Below are 24014 nucleotides of genomic sequence, written 5' to 3' on the forward strand. Positions count from 1 at the left end.
CTTCACTCGCACACCTGTTGGAGGTTAACTGGTTAATTTCCAGCAAATTTTCAAGCCTGAAACTCCTATCTTCAGGGTACTGTCCCAACACCCCAACCCAACCCTGGACTCCCTGACAGTCTAGTTCAGGTGTGGGGAGGGGGTCACCGGCCAGGTAAGAAGGAGTCCGTGTGTTCTCAGTCAAGGTAAGGGGAAATCACGACTGCTTTCTTTAGGAAAAATGGAGCTGCTTCAACAAGCCTCTCATCTTTGTCAGGCGTATGCTTGCATTCTCCTGAAATATTCTGGTTTTTCAGGTGGCTGAAGAAACAAGAGAAAGAATACTGTATTTGCCAAGGCATCAGAGTATCAGTCAAATCCTCCTACAATAGAAAGATTATTGTACAGTGAAAAGATGTCCACGCCAAGAGCCAATGATATATTTTGTATCTAACCAATGGTATATGCAGTTCAGATTTCTCTACACTTGAATGATGGCTGTGTGTCCAGGACTTAGGTCCTGGGCACTTGCTGCCCTGGCTGCTAAGATGCCATTGATCCTCAGACACAGGGGTGCAGACACTTGAGTGGGCAACCTTCCCAAAGCGAGGTTAGAGTTTGGTGACCTCTCATCACGTTGTGAAAGTCTAAGGGTAAGAGGGGCTTGTATGCCCTGGGACTGGGGTGACTGCGAGCCCTGCCTCTCTGAAAGTGAACTGCTATCCTGGCACTGATGATGCCAGGCTGTCATCACTTGGCACATCATGGCCTCTGAGGATGGACTGCATCTAACCTGCCTCTCCGTCCCCAGCACCAGGCACAATGCCCAGCCCATGGTAACTGAGCTGAGTTGGTATAGAGATGAAGATGGAGGCAGGAGCCAGTCCTGGACCCCGGGGCCTTGATAGTTGGTCATCTTCACCCACCCAGAGTCCCAGTACAGGGAGGTGGGGGGTGGGTGACACATGTGGGGAGCCATGTTCACAGCAGGACCAGAGCTGCCATGAGTCCAGGAAGAACTGCCTCAGGAGAGGAAGCGAGACTAGTGAATGCCAGGCAGGACCTCCTCGGGCAGGGGTCGGGGTGGGGGGAACACATTCAGACCTCCTACTGATACTGGGGAACACAGATCATGGCAAACGGGCCTTTGGCCCATTTCTGATCCATGATCTCTTCAGAAGCCTCCTCAACAAGCACTTCTCCCAGCCTCCTCTTTAACGCCCACTGGTCCAGGTGTGGAGGCTGCCAAGGATGCCAACAGGGTTGAAGTTGGTCAGAGAAAGCTTTCCCAAGGTGGATTTTTAGCCAAGATTTGAAAGCTGTGGACATAGAAGGTGAGATGTGGAAGAATACAGAAGCTGCTACTTGTTTGGAACAGAGAGGCTCTTGGGAGATCATCATGGAGGACAGTTGAAGGAGCGGGTGGGTGGTCACTGAGAAAATGCCGAGAAATACTGGGATTTGAGCTGGTGGATACTGGTGAGGCTGTGGGTTCCAGGGCAAGAGACTGTTGTGAGGAGCTTGGTGTTTCAGCCACATGGTTTTAGGATCTGTGAAAAGGTGGGTGAAGATGAGTTAAAGGACATGAAAGGCTCTTCTGGTAATTTAAGTGGGGAGAGAGGAAGACAAACATGGATGGACAGAGCCTACTCCCTACCCCGAGGAACTGAAAGAACAGCCATCCTGGTGGCCTTTTGTGGTCACACTGGAGGCGTGGTGATGTCTTCAGCCTCTTCTCATTTAACCTTGGGGTGGAGGCACAATGGGGCAACCAGAAGAGGAAATGCCTGCTGTGTTGGAGCCCAGGACCTGAGGTGCCCACGGGGAGCCCAGAACCTTCCCAGCGCACACAGAGGCTTCTTCCCAATCAGCCTAGGAGCCCCAACACCCACCTCACAGAAAACATGGCACGCTTGAAGTTTACTCTTACATTATGAATATTTATTTTTTTCTTCTTAAAAATGTACAAAAAATAAAATAACTGTATTTATAGTTTATAGATTCCCCCTCTCCCATTTACAAAACTATTAAGTTACATTTGCCTTTTTTTTAAAAAAAAAAAACATGAGCACAAATTGTCCATCTCGCAATCTCCTTTGCTTGTCTTTACGAAAGGGCTGTTCGCAGAATTTGGCACAAACCCCCTGCTTCTGTTGCATTTTTGTAATTTTAAATAAGAAGGAAAATAAATGTTTGATTCAGTTCATGCTTCTTAAGTTTCTGGGCTGGGACATGCCTTAGTCTTTTAGGATCCAATTCCAAGATGACATCTGACTGCATTTTTCTGTCGGACCCAATTTCCCAGAAAGTCTAAGCATCTGGGGTAAGTATAAGAAAAACACTTGTTGCATATGTCCCTCATCTTACATGGAATTTTTAAAGCTTATTTATTTGAGTCTGATTAAGAAACCAAAAAAAAAAAAAAAAAGAGGAGGCAAGTTTTCCTATTTCTCTGGAGTGTTTTTTTTTTTTTTCCCCTTGGACAATTTTGCTCATCAAAGCTCTGCTCACACACACAGTGAAGGGCACGCTGAAGCTAAGCCACGGGCACACTGAGAGTGCAGAGAGGACGTGGTAAGATGGGGACAGACTGGATGGGAGGGTACACTGTGTGCCACCCTTTGCTGGCACTGGCCTCATACGCTTTGTTCTGGTAGTGGCCACCACAATGATTGCCCAGGGCCCTGGGACAAAGGCAAAAGTATCTTGGATTCATCTTCTGCCTAGGGCAGGACCAGAAACATTTTGTCCACAGAGGCTGGGGAGAGAAGGTCAGGGAACCCATGTCTGCCAAAGATTTTCTCTTTTCCCTATTCTGGAGTCCTACACCCTGGCCTGACAGTATTGACCACTGGGCCTGGCAGTGATGTCTGAAATCACCCCTTAGGCAAGGAGCATGGTGGCACATTGTACATCATGCGTTTCCAATACTGAGTCCCATTAGTACCACATGCTGGTCCAGGATGTGACTGTCACAGAGTGGAGGACGAGGGGACAGACTGGAGCAGAGCTAAATCCAGGATGCAATCTTTGGCACTGCAGGGAGGAGTAACACATCCAGAAGACACACAGAAAGGTGCCCCCTCACCACACCTACTAGAGATCTTCCTGGGCACGCACCTGCCCTCCAGCCCATTTGAATCCTCTGCAGCCTCAAGGACAGAGAGCTGGACTGAAAGCGGCCCTTCCATCCTGCTCTGGGCCGTGGAGGGCAGGGAGGCAGGGAGCCCTTGGAGAGAAAGCCCCCAGGTAAGACATCAAAGTGCTTTACAAACAAATCTGGGCCCTTCCATAGAACCTGCCCTAGATCCGGGACCTCCTAGGGAGTGTGGCTACCAGAAACCTATGCTTTAGCCCACAAGGCTGAACACAAACCCCTAGACCATGTACCTGTTCCTCAAAGAGAACTGTGGCCCGGATGGTACATGATGATGCGACTGTTTGGGGAAGCATTTCATCTCCTCTTCATCTGCCAGGATACCTGGTAGGAGGACAAGCCTTCTCTCTCCATCTTCCAGACGCTGGTTTCAGAAGTGCCAGGGCTCCCGGGGTCTTCTCGCACCCATCCAGCATCCAGCAGCCCAGCCTTCCAGAGCCGGCTGAGCCCCAGAAGGCAGCCCACGCCTGGCAGGCCAGAGCTGAGCCGCTGGCACCACTCTCAGGACTGCAGCTGGGCCTCCAGGGAGCCACTTGAGATGAGGATGTGCTTGTAAACTGAGACACTGCACAGTGGCCGGCTCCTCACGAAAGCCCAGGAGTTCTGCGGCAGACCCAGTGATGGAACCCTGATGGCAAGTCCCTGCGGCATCTCCAGAAAGTTCAGGCGGCACCAACACCAAAGCTGGAGGAGCTGGGACCTCAGACAATCCAACCTTTCCCACAGACAGCTCAGAGGGAGAGTCAGGCGAAGCTCATCACCATGAGACAAACTCAGTGGGTCTCCGGGGCAGGTAGTGCCCATAGAGAGGGAACGGGGGGGCTTCAGGCATGCCCACGGGGGTCAACCATCTTGGCACCCACTGCCTGACAGCCTGAAGGCTGTGTCCCTCGCCCAGCATGTCTTCTGAACAGCACGGAGGCAGAAACCTCTTGGAGAAAGCAGGGTCTCCAGGTATGCGCCTCCCCCAGGCCTGCGGCAGTAAACATGCCCACATACCACAGGTGAAATATATTATTGCGATATTATAAACACTATGTACATGATAGCCAGGCACACTTTCGGGGTTACTTACTAATTACACGGTGGCCGAATGTCTTCCTGTACACGGCCTGGTGGCTACTCACTAGGAACCCCTGAGGGTACCCACCAATGCCTTTCCTCAGAGCAGACAGAAGGCTCCTGATCAGGAAGAGGTGTCCACCTCTTCCCCCACCTCGGACGAAGGAAGCGGCTCATTCTGTCCAGCCGCTCAGGAGACGTCAGGGGTGAGATGGCAGGAGGGAGCTCCCTCAGGCTCTTCAGGATCAACGGACTGAAAGGGAGAGCTCTGGCCCATGTCAGCTGGAGCCAGCAGTGACCTGCAGAGTCCTGGCGGGCCCTGGGCCCCGGGCTCGGGAAAAAAGGTGGACAATAAATAAGGATGTGATAAGCTCAAGGCCCCGTCCCGAGGGGCTTGGGCCGTGGCTCCAGGGCAGGAACCGGTGGGTGGCCCAAACGCAGGGATCCCAGGGTCTTTGGGCCTCGCCCCGCTCCCCAGCACAGTCGTGTAACAGCAGTCGTCAGATGGGTGAGGTGGGTCTGTAGGGCCTGGGGGCCGGGGCCTCCGACTTCCCTGGGGGAGGAAGGCCCTGAGGGCTGCAGCCCAGAGTGGGGCTCAGATTTCCATGAGTGTGATCTTGAAGCCTTCCACCATGCTCTCCATGTTGAGGATGAAGGTGTCCTCATTCGAGTAGTGCTCAATGATGTTGTCGTCCATATTCACCAGGATGCTGCGGGGGTGAATGCGGGGGGGAAACAAAGACACCATGACCGAGGTGCTCAGTGAAGGGAGGCTCCAGGCTGGGGGTTCCCTCAGCCATTCTTTCACAAGGGAGGTGGGTGGGGGGTGGGAAGGAGAGGAGACAGGCAGGGAGAGAGGCCCTCACTGTATTTCTTTCCCAGATATCAGTTAGAGGGAAGCAAAGCCTCGATTTCTCAGAACTAACTTCTTATGAGACAGGATGTCAGAGGTCATTTAACGCAAACCTTTGGCTCTCTAGACTGGTAAACTGAAGCCTAGAAAAAGTTAACAGAGCCTGAAATCACAGAGCTAACTATTGACAGAGACTGGATCTAAAGAGTTAGGTCTCCTAACTCTTTTCATTAAACCATATTGCCTCTTGAAAACACCTTTTTAAAAAGTCCTCTGCACTTACAAGAGGAAAATAAACCAGAGCTGCGGCTACCCTTCCTCGAGCATGGAGTCTGTTCCACAAACCTGTGTTCAGTCCTCAGGGCAACCATGGAGGCAGGTGCGATCACCGCCATGGTACAATTGAGTAGCCTGAGTTCAGCGAGGTTAGATCATGTCCCCAGGTTCACTCAGCCGGTTCAAGGCTGAGCTCGGTTTGGGTACTAGCTTTGCCTCACTCTGAAGTTTGTACTCTATCACATGTGACTTAGCCCTTAGTTAACCATCTGAGCTGGGTTTCGTTTTAAGAAAACCAACAACTTTTAGGGCCTGTCCATGAGACAAGTCCTTGAGCCAATCCCCTTCTTTGAAGTCAGACAGACCTTCATTTGAGAAGTGACTATCATTTTACAGCTATGTGTCATCAGGCAAGTTGTTTAGCCTTTCAGAGTCTCAGTTTATTCTTCCACAAAAATAAGAATAACAACCCTGCTTTAGAGGGTTGTGGTTAGGATTAAAGTATTTAGCCCAGGGCCTGACACCGGACCCCGTGGAAGTGAAATGCTACCATCGGCATGCACATCAGCACTCAGGGCTTCTGCTCAGCATGAGACCCTGAGACACCACTCAGATCTCACCATCAAAGGAATCCACTCAGCCTCTTGCACTGACTTTGGAAAGAACATGCATTTTAGTGAGCTTTTCAACCAGGGCTCAAATGGAAAGGGTTTCCTGCTTGACTCCAAATTAACTGAGAGACCCCATTACTTGGAAGTCCCCAGTATCCCAGATCATCAATTTCTTCTATGAAAAAGGCCCAGAGCAGAGTTTAAAGATCAACTTTCTGCTTTTTGTAAGAAAATGGATCCAGAAGCTGACTCACTGGAGATCCTTTTCCGGTACTAAATCCTGTTCCACGGCCACTATGCTTATAGCTTCATTCACAGGAGGCCCCAAGAGGGCTGGAGGCAGCAGACAGCAGAATGTGCAAGCTAAATACTTGGGCTTTGGCGCCATGGAACTTTACTTGGGTTAAATCTGCATTTCACCTACTGAACACAAGACTTTGGGCAAAATGCTTAGCCTCCATCTGGCTCGATTTCCTCGGCAATAAATAGGGATAAGAATCTACCTCACGGAGTGATGAGGAATAACAGAACAATGTGCATAACGCGCTTAGCAGGGGACCCAGAACCTACTGAAGACCAGATAAATAAGAGCTATTGTTCTTAACACTGAGAACAAGCAGGTTCAGTAATCACTTTGATCATTCTGTTAATAACGACCCCAGAAGAATCCCTGATGTCCTGAATCCTTTGTATTTCTACTGTGCTGCCCTGAGACCAAGCTTAAGAGCAGCACGTGATTCTTAACAAACTTGGCTCTCTGCCCAAGGGCCACTCTCCCCACTTCCAGACCCCTCTACTCTACCCCCTAATCCTGCCATGGAGGGGGACATCTCAGCTGATACCATGACAATGCACTCTCACCCCTTCTCTTTCTCTCATTAAAGATCTTCAAAACGCATGGCACAGGTAAGCTGCTCAGCACTCCTTCGGGAAGATGACACACAAATTTTATAAAAGGCAAACAACAGAACTAACAAAAGATGGGCGCCATCTTGTTTTTATAAAGGCACTGTGCAGACATATCTGATTTGAAAGTCAATTGAAATTAGGTTTCTTTCTTACCCTTTTTTGCTTTTCTTGTAAAGCTTTGCTATCTTCTCCACAGGCAGCCCATATTTCTCAGAAATCTGCAACCAGTAACAAAAAGGCAGATGAGTGTGGAAGGGGAACCGAGCAGAAGCAAGAGAGAAAGTTCCAACATCACTGTCCTGGCAATGTTCCTGGGTGCCAGTGGCCTTCAGTCACGAGTCAAGCTTTTGGAAAGACTCATTTGCAAGGCTCTCCCTTTGGACACACCATAAATCAATCAGCAAAAGATTCAGTCCCACGAGAATCTGATCTATGATAGAGGTGTCATTTCAGTTCAGTCAGAAAAAGATGGACTGTGGTCATAATGTTGGATTAAATAGGTAGAAAAAAATTAACAAGTTACGCTGGATCCTTTCTCTACTCCTTCCATCAGAATAAACATCATCAAAGATTTATATGTGAAAGATGAAACCATGCAAGAAGAAACCGTGAATCAATTCTTTGTATGAATATTATCTTTAGATAAGGAAGATCTTTCCAAGCAAGTATGAAACCTAAAGAAAAAAGGTCAAAATGTTGATAAAACAGCATAATATTTAAAATACCAGTAGAGCAAAAACTACCTTTAAATAAAACTGAGGACAGACAATACACTGGGAAACATTTCTGCGGGCAATGTAAATGACAGATGTAGAACTAACTTCCTTAAGTTAGAAAGAACATCTGTGAATACAAATAAAAGGCTAGGGCTTCCCTGGTGGCTCAGTGGTGAGAAGTCTGCTTACCAATGCAGGAGACACAGGTTTCATCTCTGATCTGGGAAGATTCCGTATGCCACGGAGCAACTAAGCCTGTGAGCTACAACTATTGAGCCTGTGCTGTCAAGTCCAGGAACCACAAGTACTGAGCCCATGAGCTGCAGCTACTGAAGCTTGAGCGCCCTAGAGCCTGTGCCCCGAAACAAAAGAAGTCACTGCAGTGAGAAGCCGGTGCACTGCAAGAAGAGTAGGCTCCCCCGTCACCGCAACTGGAGAAAAGCCCGTGCAGCAATGAAGACTGAAAATAAAATAAATGAAAGACTAAAACAGCCAAAAATAAATAAATGAAAGACTAATGTGCTCACTTTAGGGCTTCCCAGCTGGCGCTAGTGGCAAAAAACCCGCCTGCCAATGCAGGAGACACAAGAGACTCAGGTTCGATGCCTGGGTCGGGAGGATCTCCTGCAAGACAGCTTGGCAACCCACTCCAGTATTCTCCTCTGGAGAATCCCATGGACAGAGGAGCCTGGTGGGCTGTAGTCCATGGAGTCTCGAAGAGTCGGACACAACTGAGCAAGTGAGCATACAACACACGAGCTCACTTTGGCAGCACATACACTAAAATTGTGGAGAAGGAAATGGCAACCTATTTCAGTATTCTTGCCTGGAGAATCCCATGGACAGAGGAGCCTGGCAGGCTACTACCTATGGGGTTGCAAGAGTTGGACACGACTTAGCAACGAAGCCACCACCACACTAAAACTGATACAGAAAAGATGAGCATGGCCCCTGCACAAGGATGATACGCAGGCTCCTGAGTCAGTCCATATCCTTTAATACAAATGAATTTATTTGCAAGACAGAGACAGGCTCCAAGACATAGAAAACAAACTGATGGTTACCAGGGGAAGTGAGGAGGGGAGAGGGAGGGATAAATTAGGAGTCTGGGATTAAAAAATATATACTATTGTATATAAAATAAACAATAGGACATACTGTATAGCACAGGAAACTATATTCAATACATCTTATAACAACTTATAGTGGAAAATAATCTGAAAATATATATATCTGAACCACTTTGCTGTACACCTATAACAAACACAGTATCATAAATCAATCATGCTTCAATTAAAAAAAAAAAAGACAGTTCAGTGAAAAAAAGGAAGAATACAATATAAAGAAGTAATTTCAGATAAATGCAATAGGACAATACACAAATGAAAAAATGCACCACCGCACTAATAACTTAAAAATGCAAATTAAAGCAACCAGAAGATACTATCTTTATCAGGGCAACAAAAACTGAAAGCTTGATAATACAGTGACAGCCAGAGGATAAGAAACAGCAACTCTCCTAGTCCATAAACAGGAGAGCAGCAAGCTCGACCTTTCTGGAGGGAAGTCTGGCAGAAGATATTGAAATTTAAAAGGCATTTATCTCTTGACCCAAATAGTCCACATCTAGTAATCTGATCTACAGAAATACAGTCAGATGTATGTAAGTACATACATCTTGAAAGTATCACTGTTCATAACACAGAAAACAACCATTAAGCACACTTTGATATTTGCTCAGTTAAAAACCATGAAGTCATATAATCATTCAAAGAAATGCACAATGCCTATATGAAAAAAAAAATGTCATTAACATATTAAGTTCAGTTCAGTTCAGTTGCTCAGTCATGTCGGACTCTTTGCAACCCCATGGAAACATATTAAGTGAAAAAACACAAATAGAAAAACAGTGTTTATTGTGTGATCCTGAATGTATATTTTTAAAAATATGTAGTAAGTAAATGGGCTTCCTGGGTGGCGCTAGTGGTAAGGAACCCACCTGCCAATGCAGGAAACATAAGAGACATGGGTTTGATCCCTGGGTCAGGAAGATCCCCTAGAGGAGGGCATGGCAATCCACTCCAGTATTCTTGCCTGGAGAATCCCATGGACAGAAACCTAAAGGGCTTACAGTCCATAGGGCTGCACAGAGTCAGACACGACTGAAGTGACTTAGCACGCACGCACACATGTAAGTAAATAGAAAATATTTGAAAGGCCCATCAATCTATTAACAGTGGCTACCCTGGAAAAATGGACAAAAACAAGGAGATTATTTTTCTTTTCACTTTGCATAATTCTGTACTGTTTACTTTTAAAGTGACTGTGATTTATTTTCATAAATATAAAGCAATATAACATTGGAGATGCGTTCCGGAGAGACTTACTCGAAATACTTTCTCTCTCCCAAATCCAATCCACCCACCTCTTGAGTCCAGTGGCTGGCGGTGCACAAACGGCTGGCGCTGGTGAGGTTTGGGACTCTGACTACCCGGTGCTCTAGCAGGGCCTGGGGAAAGAGCCCGAATAGCTCCGGGGCAAAGGTGGGATAGCTTTGTCTCCTGGGAAGAGCTTATTCTCCAGAGAATCATAGATTCCCACCTGTCCATCCCTCATACATAGGAAGACCACCCCCACTTCTCCCCCAAGCCCCAAAGAGCAGAACAGCTGGGCTGAGGGCTGAGACAGCAGAGAGAGACTGGGAAACACACAGCCTGCCTGTGGCCCACCACCGCTCCATCACTGATGGGGCTGCCCCATGGCCACACTGGAGCCCAGATGAGCCCAGCACATACAGAACCTGGCCTGTGGCGTAGCAAAGAAAATGTACAGGACTTGTGTGGAAGGTATCCATGTGAACAGAACATAAAAGAGCACTTAGGAAGACTGCTGTACAGCACACACACATGGGCAAAATCCTGATCTAAAAATACGACTGAACTAAAAGATCTGCAGGTTCAGTAAATGAGTTGAAGGCTAGGTAGTTGATCCAGGAGTTAGGAAAGGTCAATTAGGAAAACCATTTCAAGTGCAAAGCAAAGACACATAGCATAGACAGAAATCAGGAAGGGAATAAAAGGAGAGAGGGAGGGAGGGAGATTTGAAGAATAAAGGCAACCATATCAGATGTCAGGGAATTCCCTAGTGGCTCAGACTGTAAGGAATCCGCCTGCAACACAGGAAACCCAGGCTCGATCTCTGGGTCAGGAAGATCCCCTGGAGAGGGGGATAGCTACCCACTCCAGTATTCTTGCCTGGAGAATTCCATGAACAGAGGAGCGTGGCAAGCTACAGTCCACGGGGTTGCAAAGAGTCAGACATGACTGAAAAACTAACACTTTCAAACTTTCAAAGTCCCAGGCAGAGAAAAAGGAGCAAATGGAGATGAGAAAACAATTAAATAATAGAAGACCACATTTTTAGACAGGAGAGGTATCCTGAATCCCAGAAGGGATCAGTGAGAAAAGAACCATGCATCTGGCCATTCTGAAAAGTGCCAGATCTCCAAAGGTAAGAATAAAAATAAAACATCCTGGAACCTCCAGACAGAAAGTACAAGTTATTAACATTAATACTAATACTAAAAAAAGAAAAGAAAAAGAATGAACCTGGCTTCAGTCTTCTCATCTGCAAAACTGGAAACCGAAGTGGAATAACCACTATAGACTACTGAAAAAAGGGATGTCACCCCACAAATTCTGTACACTGACAAGCTCTCCCTCAATACTCAGGTTAAAGAATGGTATTTAACAAATGCATTTCATTCAAAAAATCCCATTTGAAGAAAATACTCATAAAAGATCTCTGCTGCTACTGCTGCTGCTGCTAAGTCGCTTCAGTCGTGTCCGACTCTGTGCGACCCCATAGACGGCAGCCCACCAGGCTCCCCCATCCCTGGGATTCTCCAGGCAAGAACACTGGAGTGGGTTGCCACCTCCTTCTTCAATGCATGAAAGTGAAAAGTGAAAGTGAAGTCGCTCAGTTGTGTCTGACTCCTAGCTGAACAGAACACACAAAAGAACGAAGACTTCAGCAAAGCAAAGGGGGAAGAAACAAGTAACCAGTGTTATACCATTAAATATATATATATACACACATACACACATGGAGAGAGACATACTCTATATACATTATATATGGCTATATAACTATAGTTCTCTATACAAAACTCTTTATATACATATATATACAGTTCATATATAGATATAGAATTATAGATATGTATATAATATATTCTGGAGAAGGAAATGGCAACCTACCCCAGTATTCTTGCCTGGAGAATTCTATGGATGGAGGAGCCTGGTGGGCTGTGGTCCATGGGGTTGCAAAGAGTCTGACATGACTGAGCAACTAACACACACACATATAATATATATCTATTTATATCTATGAGTGACTCTTTGCGACCCCATGGACTGTAGCCTACCAGGCTCCTCTGTCCGTGGGATTCTCCAGGCAAGAGTACTGGAGTGGGTTGCCATTTCCTTCTCCAGGAGATCCTCCACACCCAGGGATCGAACCCGGGTCTCCCGCATTGTAGGCAGATGCTTTACCATCTGAGCCACCAGGGAAGCTCATATATATATATATACATACACACACACACACATAGGTAAATGGACTGGGGAAGTGAAATAAGTGTTAAATAAGGGTTCTTGAAGTGAAAAGAACACAATGGGAGGAAAAAATCTAATCGTGTCCTAGAGAGAAAGCAATAAACTACTTCAGGAACATCCAGAAGCCTGGAGTGTGTGGGGGCAGTTCGGGGTAAACATTTCAGCATACTCGTCCTAATGAGTGAAGGAGGGGAGAAGGGGGCGAGACAAAGGCTCTAGAAGGCTCCTCTCACCCAGTGGGCCAGGGGGCTAGAGAGCAGGGGTGCAGGAGACAGTTGAAAATTTATTTTCAAATCACAGCACAATAAGGAGAAGAGATGGAAACAATTTAGGAAAAGTAAAGAATAACTTCCAAGAAAAGGTGAAAAACATTGATTTAATCCAGCTGCAAAACTAAACAGAAAGAGGAAGCCACAAAGCGAAATAAATAAATAAAAAGTTTTTCGTTGTGAGTTGCTTGACCTGCTAGCGTTGTGTTTTGACCTTTGGTTGGTGTCATTTGGAACTTGTTTTTAAAATGAAATGGATAAATAAAGGAAAAGGTGTTCTATTTTCTCCTCAACATCAGCAAGTTCACATCTTTTTTGAAAGAGAAGTGAATCTGATTCGTGGATCTTCCCTTTTTAGGGGTTTGACTCCCAGTTTCCAAAGCATGAATGCATATACTCAGCTCACAAATCAGTTGATAACAGTGAGGAAATTTGCATAAATCTGCATTACTCCAGTTTCGATTTGGGTCTGCCTGGAACAGCAGCAGCAGCCTGCATTTTCCGAGTGCTTACTAAGTGCTTAGCATATGGGCATGGGGAGCTCTGCATCTATTAACTCGCTCAGTCCATGAATCACTGCAACAGAACAGGTGCTTTTATGGGACCTGTTTCTCAGCGAGCAAACTCAAGCTTACAGTCATTAAGTAACTTGCCCAGGGTGCCTCAGCTAAGAAGTGACAGAGACAAGATTTAAAAGGGTAACAGTCTGGCAGTCTGGTTTTGGATTCTAAACTTACGGAGAAAAGAGGCATATGTTGGGACTGTGTGGAGCAGGGCTCCAAGAAGAGACTGGCAAAGTGGGCTCGGGCATCAGGCTGCCAAGGGCAACAGCCTCCAGGAGGGCAAAGCCCTGGCCTCCATGCAATCATCAAAGGCAAAGGCAACTGGATAAAAAGCCACCTTCACACCGCATCCCCTGCCTCCACGCCAGGCAAGGAAGTGTGCTTTGCCAAACCCAGAAGCCTGGAAAGAAGTGAGACCATGTCGGATGGCATGTGGAGGAAGCAGGCCATCTGTCGGGAGGTTACGGAAAGGAATCGTTCTGCCCAGGAGCTGGGTGATCTCACCGCAGCATCCCCCTTCCGTGTGCGTGGAAAGCGTGTGCTTTGCGGCAGTTCTCAGAGCAAGGCATTAGGAGTGCTTAGTTTTTTTCTCTGTGTTTTTCAAGTTGTCTGAACTGCCCAAACACGTCCATCATTTTTAAAAGCCCGTGATGAATATTTTTAAGGACCCCTAAGACTTCCTTGGCAGGCTTCCCAAGGTGGCGCTAGTCGTAAAGAAACCGCCCGCCAATGCAGGCGATGCTGGAGACGCAGGTTCCTGACACATACAGGAGACACAATCCCTGGGTTGGGAAGATCCGCTGGAGGAGGGCATGGGAACCCACTCCAGTATTCTTGCCTAGAGAATGCCATGGACAGAGGAACCTGGCAGGCTACAGTCCCTGGGGTCGCAAAGAGTCAGACACGACTGAGCGCATATGCACACACACACAAGATTTCCTTAGCAACCAGGAGGATCCTAGGCCTTGGACATATCTCATCAATGTGTTACTGGCTATCTGATGATCTGGAACATTTAGACTTTTACTCAGGGCAGAGTTCTGTTTTCCCAGAAACCTCTGGCCTTTGACAGGCAGAACAAATTCCCATTGGTTTTCACCACTGCAGGACTCTGTCTGCCTGGTCTAGAGGCATCTAACACAACTGCCAGTTCTGGAAGCCGATGACTTTTCTGTGGAGTTATAAAGTGCTGAGTGTGGGCTCTAGGATGCACTTTTTAAAAACCGGTGACTCTTGCTTGCAGATACTTCCTAGGTGACTGCATTTGATCTGTCAATAGAATCAGGAGGGACAGGCTTGTATCTCCATGCATGAATAAGTCAGCAGCGTACAAGTGGGTGCTCCCAGGTTCATGAACCCTCCTTTCCTTGTGCACCCTAGCCAGCTTCACCATGGAAGAACACCCTTAGTTTTAGTCCCTCTGGTTAGAAGGACTCTGTCTGCCTCCCCACCCCAGAGCACATACAGTCATCTACTACATATAAATACTCACCTATAGAGTAGTCTATGTGCTGCTTTAAACACCTCGTCTATGAAGTCACTTAATCCTCGCAACAACTCCACATCTTGTTATCTTCATAATAATAGGCCATATTATCATTACTCTGATTTCAGAAATGATAAACCTGGGGTGTAGAGAGGCTGAGAAATTTGCCCACCACCCTGAAGTGTCAGAGTCAGGACTTGAACCCTGACTTTGTGGTTCAAAGCAGTACACACACACTTCTTGCCTGATGGCTCACTATTGCCCAAGCTTCTTTCCTTTAGTTGATATGAGCTGTGGCTTGGAAGGTCTGTTCTTCTTGTAATAACTTTTCACGTGTGGACGTCTCCCTAAGTGCACTTACATTGCTCAAGGGCTTACATTGGCTCTGCCACTCTGTGGAGCTATCAGACCTCTCAGGACACCCACATCTGCAAAGGATGGTGATGACATCTGACCTCCCAAGTTTACAGGGATATTCTGAGGATCAAATGAGAACAGTGCATGTGGAATGCATGCCCCCATAGCACTCGGCATGGCGGCATGCTCAGTTCAGTCAGTCAAGCATAACACTTATGCTTAAAGACCTAGGGATACACAGAAGACAGCAAGAGACAAAGTCCCTGTTCTCAAGAACTTCACATTCCATTGGGGAAGAGAGAAACAAATAAACAGAGTCAGTCACAGTGCGGGAGGAGGAGAAGGTGATATCGAACCCCACTGTGATCCAGCGAGACCACAGCTACCAAACACTTGCAGAACTGAACAGATGTCACAGACAGGAAAGGAAGACATCAAGGAAAAGGGTGTGATGAATTAGTTTAGAATTGGTCGAGATCAGCGGTTCTCACAACTGGTTGATCTAAGAATTCCCTGAAGAACTGTTAAGAATATATTTTCCTGCAGCTCCATCCCCACCCCACCTCGAATTCAGCAGAACTGGAATCTGGGTTAAGGCCTCGGTTTGTGCACTTGAAACAGCCAAGTGAGTTTCAGTAATATGATCTTAAAGGCCAGGTTAAGGGTATGAAGGGCTTTCCAGGTGGCGCTAATGGTAAAGAATCCCCCTGCCAAGGCAGGAGACATAAGAGACTCAGGTTTGATCCCAGGGTCGGGAAGATCCCCTGGAGGAGGACCTGGCAACCCACTATTCTTGCCTGAAGGATCCCATGGACAGAGGAGCCCGATGGGCTATAGTCCATGGGGTCGCAAAGAGTCGGACACGACTGAAGCGACTTAGCACGCAGGCACACAGGGTATGAAGGGTATGAACTCTATCCAAAGGGCTCCTCTAGCTCATAAATCAATCTTCCAGTGATTTTAGGGTCATTTAAAAAATCTTGGTTCTTTTGAAGAAGTAGAGCTCACACTTTTTGTTGTGTTCATTTCTGGTTGTGTTTTCCCTTTACAGGGGCAGATTCAGTAACGACAAACTCCATTCCAATGGCAAATCCTAAGAACAGAAGAGATTACCAAGCCGGGCATTCACATGTTTTCTTAGAGGGTGGTCCTCCATGCCCTGTTCTGTATTGCCTAACAATGCCAACCACAGAGGGGGGCAATGTGCATTGGTAACATTCTTATGCTTTTTAAAAAAAATTTCAGGTGAACAAATAATTTTTTTTACATGTCATACAATTTCCCACTTAAATCATTTAAAGTATGCAATTCAGTAGTATTTAGTGCATTCACGATGTTCTGCAAACATCAGGACTATGCAGTTTCAGAACAATTCATCAGCCCAGAAGGAAACTCACAAAATAATCGTTCCTCATTCACCTTTCATCAAAATCCTGGCAACAACGAATCTGCTTTCTGTCTCTATGGATTTGTTTATTCTTGATATTTCCTAAAAATTGAATCATACAATGTGATCTTTTGTATCTGGCTGGCAGACACTCCTCATATATATCAAAAAAAATTGAAAAAACAAGTATTCAAAAAAAAAAAAAAACTTGTAGCCAGATGCTTTTGGCAGAACTATTCACAATAGCTAAAAGGTGGAGGTGAAAATCCAGATGTCCACCAACTGGTGAATGGGAAAATGAAATGTGGTATATCCACACAATGGAACATTACTCAGCCATTAAAAAGAACGAAGTACTGGTTTATAGTACAGCATTGATGAACCTCAAAAACATTATGCTAAGTGAAATAAGCCACCCACAAAAGACAACACAGTGCATGATCCCACGTACAGGCACTGTTTTATATATACATTTTGACATATTACTCCATAGCCCAAAATGCTGTTTCAATGCAGCAGGTTTCCAGACTAACAAAAGTTCTGGACTGGCCCTTGGCAACCCTATTGTCTCCATCCCTATGTGCTGTGCTGGGCTTAGTCGCTCAGTCATGTCCGACTCTTGTGACCCCACAGACTGTAGCCTGCCAGGCTCCTCTGTCCATGGGCTTCCGTAGGCAAGAATACTGGAGTGGGTTGCCATCTCCTTCTCCACTGCATCACTATAAAAAATATACGTGTTCTGCAACATAAATGTACAGGGGAGCCAGAAATCATATTCAAGGTAGAGTCATATTCACATAGGTAATACATAAATAAAATGTAAAATATCTTCCTGAGTCCCCGGTTAGTTAACACTAGATTAAATTGGGGATGAGAAGGGAGGGAAGAACTTCAGAATCTTACTTAAATTATTATAACTCTGCAATATATACTTTTTCCTTAACCAAAAGAAGTCATAATTTATTCTGGATTATACTGTACACTGTCACAGCTGGTGAGACACTTCCTAATTATTTTTGTTCCATACATATTAGGAAGTTGCATGCTAAGTCGCTTCAGCTGTGTCCGACTCTTTGAGATCCTATGGACTACAGCCCACCAGGCTCCTCTGTCCATGGGATTCTCCATGCAAGAATACTGGAGTGGGTTGCCATGCCCTCCTACAGGGGATCTTCCCGATCCCAGGATTGAACCCTCATCTTTCATGTCTCCTGCATTGGCAGGTAGGTTCTTTATCACTGGTGCCACCCGGGAAGCCCATCTAATTTGGTTTCTTGCAAAGAGGCTGATAGAAACCCACAATTTAACCTTCCTCTATGGCATCTTTACTCTGATTAGCCTTAAACTGACAGGAAATTGGCAGTTTTCCAATTTCCTTCTCCTTAAGATAATAAGCCATGTCAGGATAGAAATCAGTGTCTCCATAAATCTCCAGTTTTCCTTTTTCTTTTATAAAGCTCATTCCAGAGCCAACCTCGAAGGCTGCCTTTTAATAAATGGATTCCAGCCCATAGGAGACTGCATGCTGGTTTCTTGGAGGCTGAAGGGGGCTCACGCTTACCGCTTCCATCAGGCCCTTCACGGTGGGGGATTTCAACATCAAGGCATCAAACACGTCGTCCGTCTCCTTCCTCACGTACAGAAGCACTGGAAGAGAAGGGCGGGAAGCCATGACCGCAGAACCCACGTGGCTGCCCCTGGAGGCTGCTCCCCTGACACAGGGGTCAGAGGCTGCCATCATCCGACCCCTGACCCAGACGGCATCCCACCCGGTGACGAGGCACCTGCGGCTAGGGACTGTTACTGAGGATTCAATGAAAGAAACCAACAGTAGGGTGTAAGACGTCGTCACATCACACCCATCACACCCATCACATTTGAATTCCTTTAAGGTGGGCACACAATCTCTTTATGACCCATCTCTCTGTGACCTCTATCTTCTATTTATTTGACCATTCAACAAGTATTACTGGATATCCATCTGGGCCCAAGGCCCCAGGCGGTGTGACAGGAGCTGGGGTTGCAGTAATGAGTTAAGACACAGCCTGCCCTTCAGAAGTCTGTAGTCCACTTAGAGAGGCGGGCATTCCTCAGATGAGCAGACAGGGTGTCAGAGTTATGAAGGAAAAAAACCACAAGCGAGGGCTTGTAAGGCCTGAGCTTTTTCAAGGGGGTGGGGAAGGAGGGCTCCCAGAAGGCTACTTTGAAGGAGAGATCTGAGTTATGGAGGGTGTAGAGGCATCAGTGCAGGCCATGGGGGTGAGGAGGGTGGGAGGGAGGGGACAGGGAGGCGACCCCCAGGTGGACAGACTAACAGGCCCACAGGGAGACCGAGCAAGTCGGAGGCAAGCTGAGGGAGGAGCTGAGAACCTGATCTGGCTTTGAGCCCAGTTCAGCCTGCTGGGGGGCCCTATTTGTTCAACCCCTTCAAGCTGAGGACGATACCTCCCTCGTGGGGCTGCTGAGAGGGCTGAATGAGACAGCAGCCATGGGCACCAGGCACGCAGGCGGCACCTCCAATTTCTCCATCCCTGGGTCATTATGAAGCAACTGTAGTGAGGGTGCTGGTTCCCTTGGCGAAGGCACATGCAGTTTTCTGCTCATTTCTCTATAACCTAACATACTGAATCCAGCAATGCACAGAATACAAGAGATGGCAGGGACCCCAGGGGTCCTCAGGGAGGCAAAGGCACACTGTTACTGCAGCCCCACTCTTACAGCAACTGCACCAGGCTCAGCTCCCGGGAAGAACCAGGAAGCACTATTCAGATGAGACTCTCCAGGCCCAGTGAACTGCCTGCCCTTTCTTTCCCTCCTCCTGGTGATGACCTGGCTTCTGCTTCTACCTTCAGAGGGAAGGAAGGGGCCGAGGCTGAAGCCCCATGCACCTGGCCACAATAGGAAGAACGCACAGGTCAGAAGCCCTGTTGAGCCCAGATCCTGACCACCGTCAGATACCCATGGAGCCGCGGTCACCACCAGCCTGAAAGAATGGAGCTGGAGCTGGGAAATGAAATCGGCTCTAATCCAAACTCCCACCCCTTCTTCTCCTCCTGCCCAGTCCCCAGGGACATCATTAAAGTTGCTGCTTTGTAACAGCAGCGTCTATGAGTGCACATGGGCTCTGCCCGCATTTTCCTTCTGCAGCCAGAGGTTCAGTTTCTGTATGATGCCCCAGAAAGAAAAAAACAAAACCGTAAGCATTGCAGTTTCTTCTCTTCACCAAGTATAAAAATAAAATACCAAGGAAATAGATTGGAGAATAGTATCTCCGATATTGGATAGCCCCCATTTCAGCTACAATGATCTAGTGACCTAATGGCACTGTATGAGGTCTCAATGTTAGCAGCACAGAGAGAAATAATTAGACCACAGGGCCTCAATTACTACTAGATGGGGGAAATTTTAAGTAAAAAACAAAACAGAACAAGAAACCCCACCGGTGCCTCTCACAGATAAACGTTCTGTAACTTCTTCCCATGGACCCCCAACAGAAAAACGTAATCTCCAGTACCCTAAGGAAACCCCAAACCATGTTCTATTAAAGTGAGTACCACTTCCACTGGATCTGAGATAGTGCAGCTGCCACTCCTGCTGCAGGAGTCCCTGGAAAGGGTTAAAGGGGGCGTGGCGGCAGGTTGACCGGCTGCATACTGTGTCACCGTCTCCTGCTGGGCTTGTTGACAGCCACACTGGCAGCGCTGGGCTTACAGCTCACCCCCACGGCTTGCCCAGAGAGACAGCTCTCATTAACTGTGTGTCTGTGGATAATAATCACTCCGCTAATGATAGCAATAACCATCATCACACATCCAAGACCTCCTACAGACAAAGGCAGCCAGCCAAGGGGGGGCCAGCCCCAGGTGACTCCAAGGGAGCCACCCTGAGAAGTGGCTACAAAGACAAAGCAGCAAACAGTGGCATTGGTGATAATTACGGTCACTGCCTCTCCTGGAGAACTTCTAACAAACAAACAGTGGGCACCATCACTGATCCCGGCTCCTCGTGCTCATCAAAGCCCAGCTCAGAGTAGGAGTCCTGGCGGAGGGGCTCAGGCACTCCACAGCCCTTTTCCAAAGACAAGCCACTCCTGGGAGTTCTCTATTGCTGGAAGGTTGCAGCGCCCTCATGTGTCCCTACGACTGAGATGTTTCAAAGGCCATAACCGTGTCTCGTCACAGCCCAATACAAATTCTGGTGGCAATTTTTGTGCTAACTTCACCACCTCAAAATAATCTGAAAAACACAATCTTTAGACCAGTCACACTCACTAACTATGGATCTAAGCTGCAATCACTTTGGCCTGTGTGATTCTTGATTTCCATACAACACTGCCCTCCTTTTAAAGGATGAGATATAAAAGGCATGCAGGAACAGAGCTCAAAATGGACTCGAATATTTGATGGTGAGCCTGGGAAATCTGAAAACCCTTTAAAGGTTTAAATACTACTACTGCAATCAACACTACTCAGGTATTTATGCTCTTTGAATTCTGAAATGCTCATTACTCAATCATAATTATGATAATATGCCTTAACTAGATCCAGGCCTAAAAATAAAACTAGTAATAGTGAAGATGGAGTGCTTACTATGCACTGGGCACTTGAGTTTAGTGCTTTACATACATTAACTCATCAGTCCTCATTCTGTGATGTAGGTATCCTTGTGGTCCCCACTTTACAAGCGAGGACTCCAATGCACAGAGGACCTTCCCAAGGTCATTCAATGTGACAAGGCTGAGGGAGGCTGCAGAGGGGATGCTCTTACCACTGTACAAACCCATTTTAACAAATAGGGGAAAAAATTCTCAATAACAAAAACCTCAAGCCTGGGCAGATGGTGGGCGTATAGCAACCTGCCTCATTAACAGTCCAGTGCTGCATAAGCCGGAAGTTCTGGAAGCTCTTGGTGTTGGCTACAGCAGAGTGTGCGGGGTACGCCCCCCTTCACCCCTTCCTCTTACTCCCAGGAAGGACAGTGGGTCAGCAAAGCACTGAGATGCTGAACAAGACACTAACATGCCCGTGCTTCCTTTCTTACCCTCTTGGTGAAGTGGAATAATATCCTTGACCAAGAGAAAATGAGTTAAGTTGTGATATCACAGAAAATAGGTTCATTTACTTGTGCCATGATCCATCATTGGTGTCTATTGAACAAGTCTCAGCTCTTGGTGCTTATGAGAGGCTATTGTCAAACACAGCGCAGGTTTCTTTTTAACTTTCTATTTCACTGCTGGATGAGTCAGTATGTTCATTATGTTGCCCTCAAGGTAAAGGAAAGAACCAGCTCCCAGAAAGAATAAATGTTTGCTTAGGGTGTTTAAAGAGGCAAGGTGGAAAGCAAAGGAGGAAACTGTGGACTTCCTTTGTCAATAAGAGCATCTCCAGGCCAGCACGGAACCGCAGGGCCCGGACGGAATGTGAGCTCTTCTGGGTGAACCGTCCCCCACTCTTCCTCATGAGAGCTAGGCCAAGGAGGGCAGGGCCCCAGGGGGAGCGGTACCTCGCTTCATCCCTTCTTCTTTCATCTGCTTAGAGGGTGCTGGACCAAACTCCTCTTCCATGGGCCTGAACATCCGTTTCACAAGGACACTGCTGCTAGAAAAGATGAGAAAGTGTTCATTCATTAAAGTATGCGGGGTGCCAACAAAAACCCTTTCCCATTGTGTATACCATCCCTCGTCACAACTGGATCCATGCACCAACCTCCCGCCTTCTGGTTGCAGGTCCCGAGTGGGCGTGTGGGGCAGAACACACACCCCAATATCTTTACCACGTGGCCCCGAGACATTCTCCCTGTCCTAAATACGGATCCGCCAGGGGGGACCGCTGGGTTTCACCCATTCTGTCCTACACCTCACCCCCTTCCTGCTCAAATGTCGAGGGCTAGGGAGGCGATGTGAGCCCTGTGTCTGTATGCCCTCCAAGTTACCCAGCCCCTCCCATCTAGCTAGCATCTGGGTGTCCTGCACCCTCTCGCCAGCCCCGAGGGCAGAGCATGACCTCTGTCTGGAAAGGGCACAGGCCTCCCTCGTGCATGCGTGCTAAGTCGCTTCAGTCGTGTCCGACTCTTTGCGACCCCGCCAGGCTCCCCTGTCCATGAGATTCTCCAGGCAAGAATACTGGAGTGCGTTGCCATGTCTTCCTCCAGGGGATCTTCCCAACCCAGGGATTGAACCCACATCTCTTATGTCTCCTGCATTGGCAGGCAGGCTCTTTACCACTGGCGCCCCCTGGGAAGGCCCCAGGCCTGCCTCAGTGGGTCTCAGTTATGAAGTTGCCCTCAGATCCTGCTGTTCCACGGCTCCATCACTTGCGACAGAGGAGACTGCAGTGCTGGAGGATTCCTAGACCCAGCCCTCCCTTCCTCCAGGAGAGGGTTTCAGCCCCTCTTCCTGAGGGCCCACAGGTCCCCAGTCAGCAAGTTCTGGTAGTTCTACATTTCCTCCCAGAGTCCCTGTCCATTGCGGGCTTTCTAAGGAAGGGAGAGCTGTCAGGAGAAAGGAACTCGGAAGAACAGTAGTCGTCACTGCTGAGAGTCGCAGCCGGCACGTGTGTCCCCTCAGACTCAGAGGCTGAAACCCAAGCCCCCAGGAGAAGGGTATTCAGAGGCGGGAGCATTCAGAGGCAATTAGACCCTGTGGGTGGAGCCCCCCATGATGGGAGCATCTTTTAAGGAGCGGATGCCCTCTCTCTGCCATGTGAGGACATAGCAAGAGGATGGTGGTCTGCAGGCCAGAAGAGGGTCCTCACCAGATGGCAGCCATACTGGCATTCTGATCTCTTCCAGTCTCTCCTTCTAGAGACTTTCAGCCTCTCAAACTGTGAGACGCATGCTGTGCTGTCTGAGCCACCTAGTTCATGGTGTCTTGTCACAGCAACCCAAACTGACCAAAACACCGAGCAAACGGTCCTGCATGGCGTCCTACTGTCCTTAAAGCCCTCAAGAGAGTGGGTGCAGGTTTTCAGGAAACTTTCATCTCTCTGGGGATTCCTGGACCCAGGCACATGAAGCAAGGATAGATAGGCAGCTCAGCGGTATTGTTAAGACATGAACTCTGGGTACCGAGCACCGTGGTTTAAACCCCTGCTTTGCAGACTCACATACAAAGAAAACAAGCTATGGCCACCAAAGGGGAAAGTGGGGGGCCATAAATTAGGAGTTTGGGATTAAAATCTAAAATAGATAACCAACAAGGACCTACTGTATAGCACAGGGAACTCTACTCAATATCTTGTAATAACCTATAATGGAAAAGATTCTAAAAAATTATATATATAACTGAATCACTTTGCTGGACACTTGAAACTAACACAACACAATAAATCAACCATGTTTCAATAAAAATTAAAAAAAATAATAACCCCGTGCTTTGCAATCTACTAGCTATGAACACATGGACAAGTCCTTCAACTGCCCTGAGACTCAGCCTGCTTGTCTTTAAAAGGAGGCTGTTGAGAGAAGTAAATGAATTCAACATACGTGAAGCACTCACAGAGTTGCCTGATACATTGTAAGAACAACTGAAGTGTTATTAGAGATGCATCATGATGATCATGAAAATGAACGAGGGAGAGATCTGAGGAAGAGAGATACGGGGAAAGAGTACAGAAGGCAGACAATTTGAAAGAGCTCAAAGTTCCCATTTACCATCATATGGCAAATAGTCCAAACTACCTCTCTAGTCCAAATTAAGGGCCAAAGTTGAAAAAACTTCCTGCATTGGAGACTGACATTGTATCAATCCCAAGCTTCCAAGACATTAATAATATA

General features: G+C 47.2%; 1 protein-coding gene across 2 annotated transcripts in view; it reads right to left on the bottom strand.

Annotated features, from left to right (window-relative positions):
* Window positions 1–1071: 1071 nt before the first annotated feature.
* The window catches only part of GRHL2 (grainyhead-like 2 (Drosophila)), a 171783-nt gene continuing 148840 nt past the window's right edge, over window positions 1072–24014 (bottom strand). Inside the window, exons 13-16 of one of the 2 annotated variants that reach the window (XM_010863509.1) lie at window positions 21744–21838; window positions 17803–17888; window positions 7001–7065; window positions 1072–4908 (exon numbers count right to left, since the gene is read on the bottom strand). In XM_010863509.1, coding sequence (XP_010861811.1) covers window positions 4794–4908; window positions 7001–7065; window positions 17803–17888; window positions 21744–21838 — 361 coding nt within the window. In that variant the 3' untranslated portion in view covers window positions 1072–4793. The remainder of the gene's footprint in view (window positions 4909–7000; window positions 7066–17802; window positions 17889–21743; window positions 21839–24014) is intronic. The other variant, XM_010863508.1, reaches the window with a different exon arrangement.

The sequence above is a fragment of the Bison bison genome, unplaced genomic scaffold (assembly GCF_000754665.1).
Source record: "Bison bison bison isolate TAMUID 2011002044 unplaced genomic scaffold, Bison_UMD1.0 scf7180017864491, whole genome shotgun sequence".
Taxonomy (NCBI): Eukaryota; Metazoa; Chordata; class Mammalia; order Artiodactyla; family Bovidae; genus Bison; species Bison bison.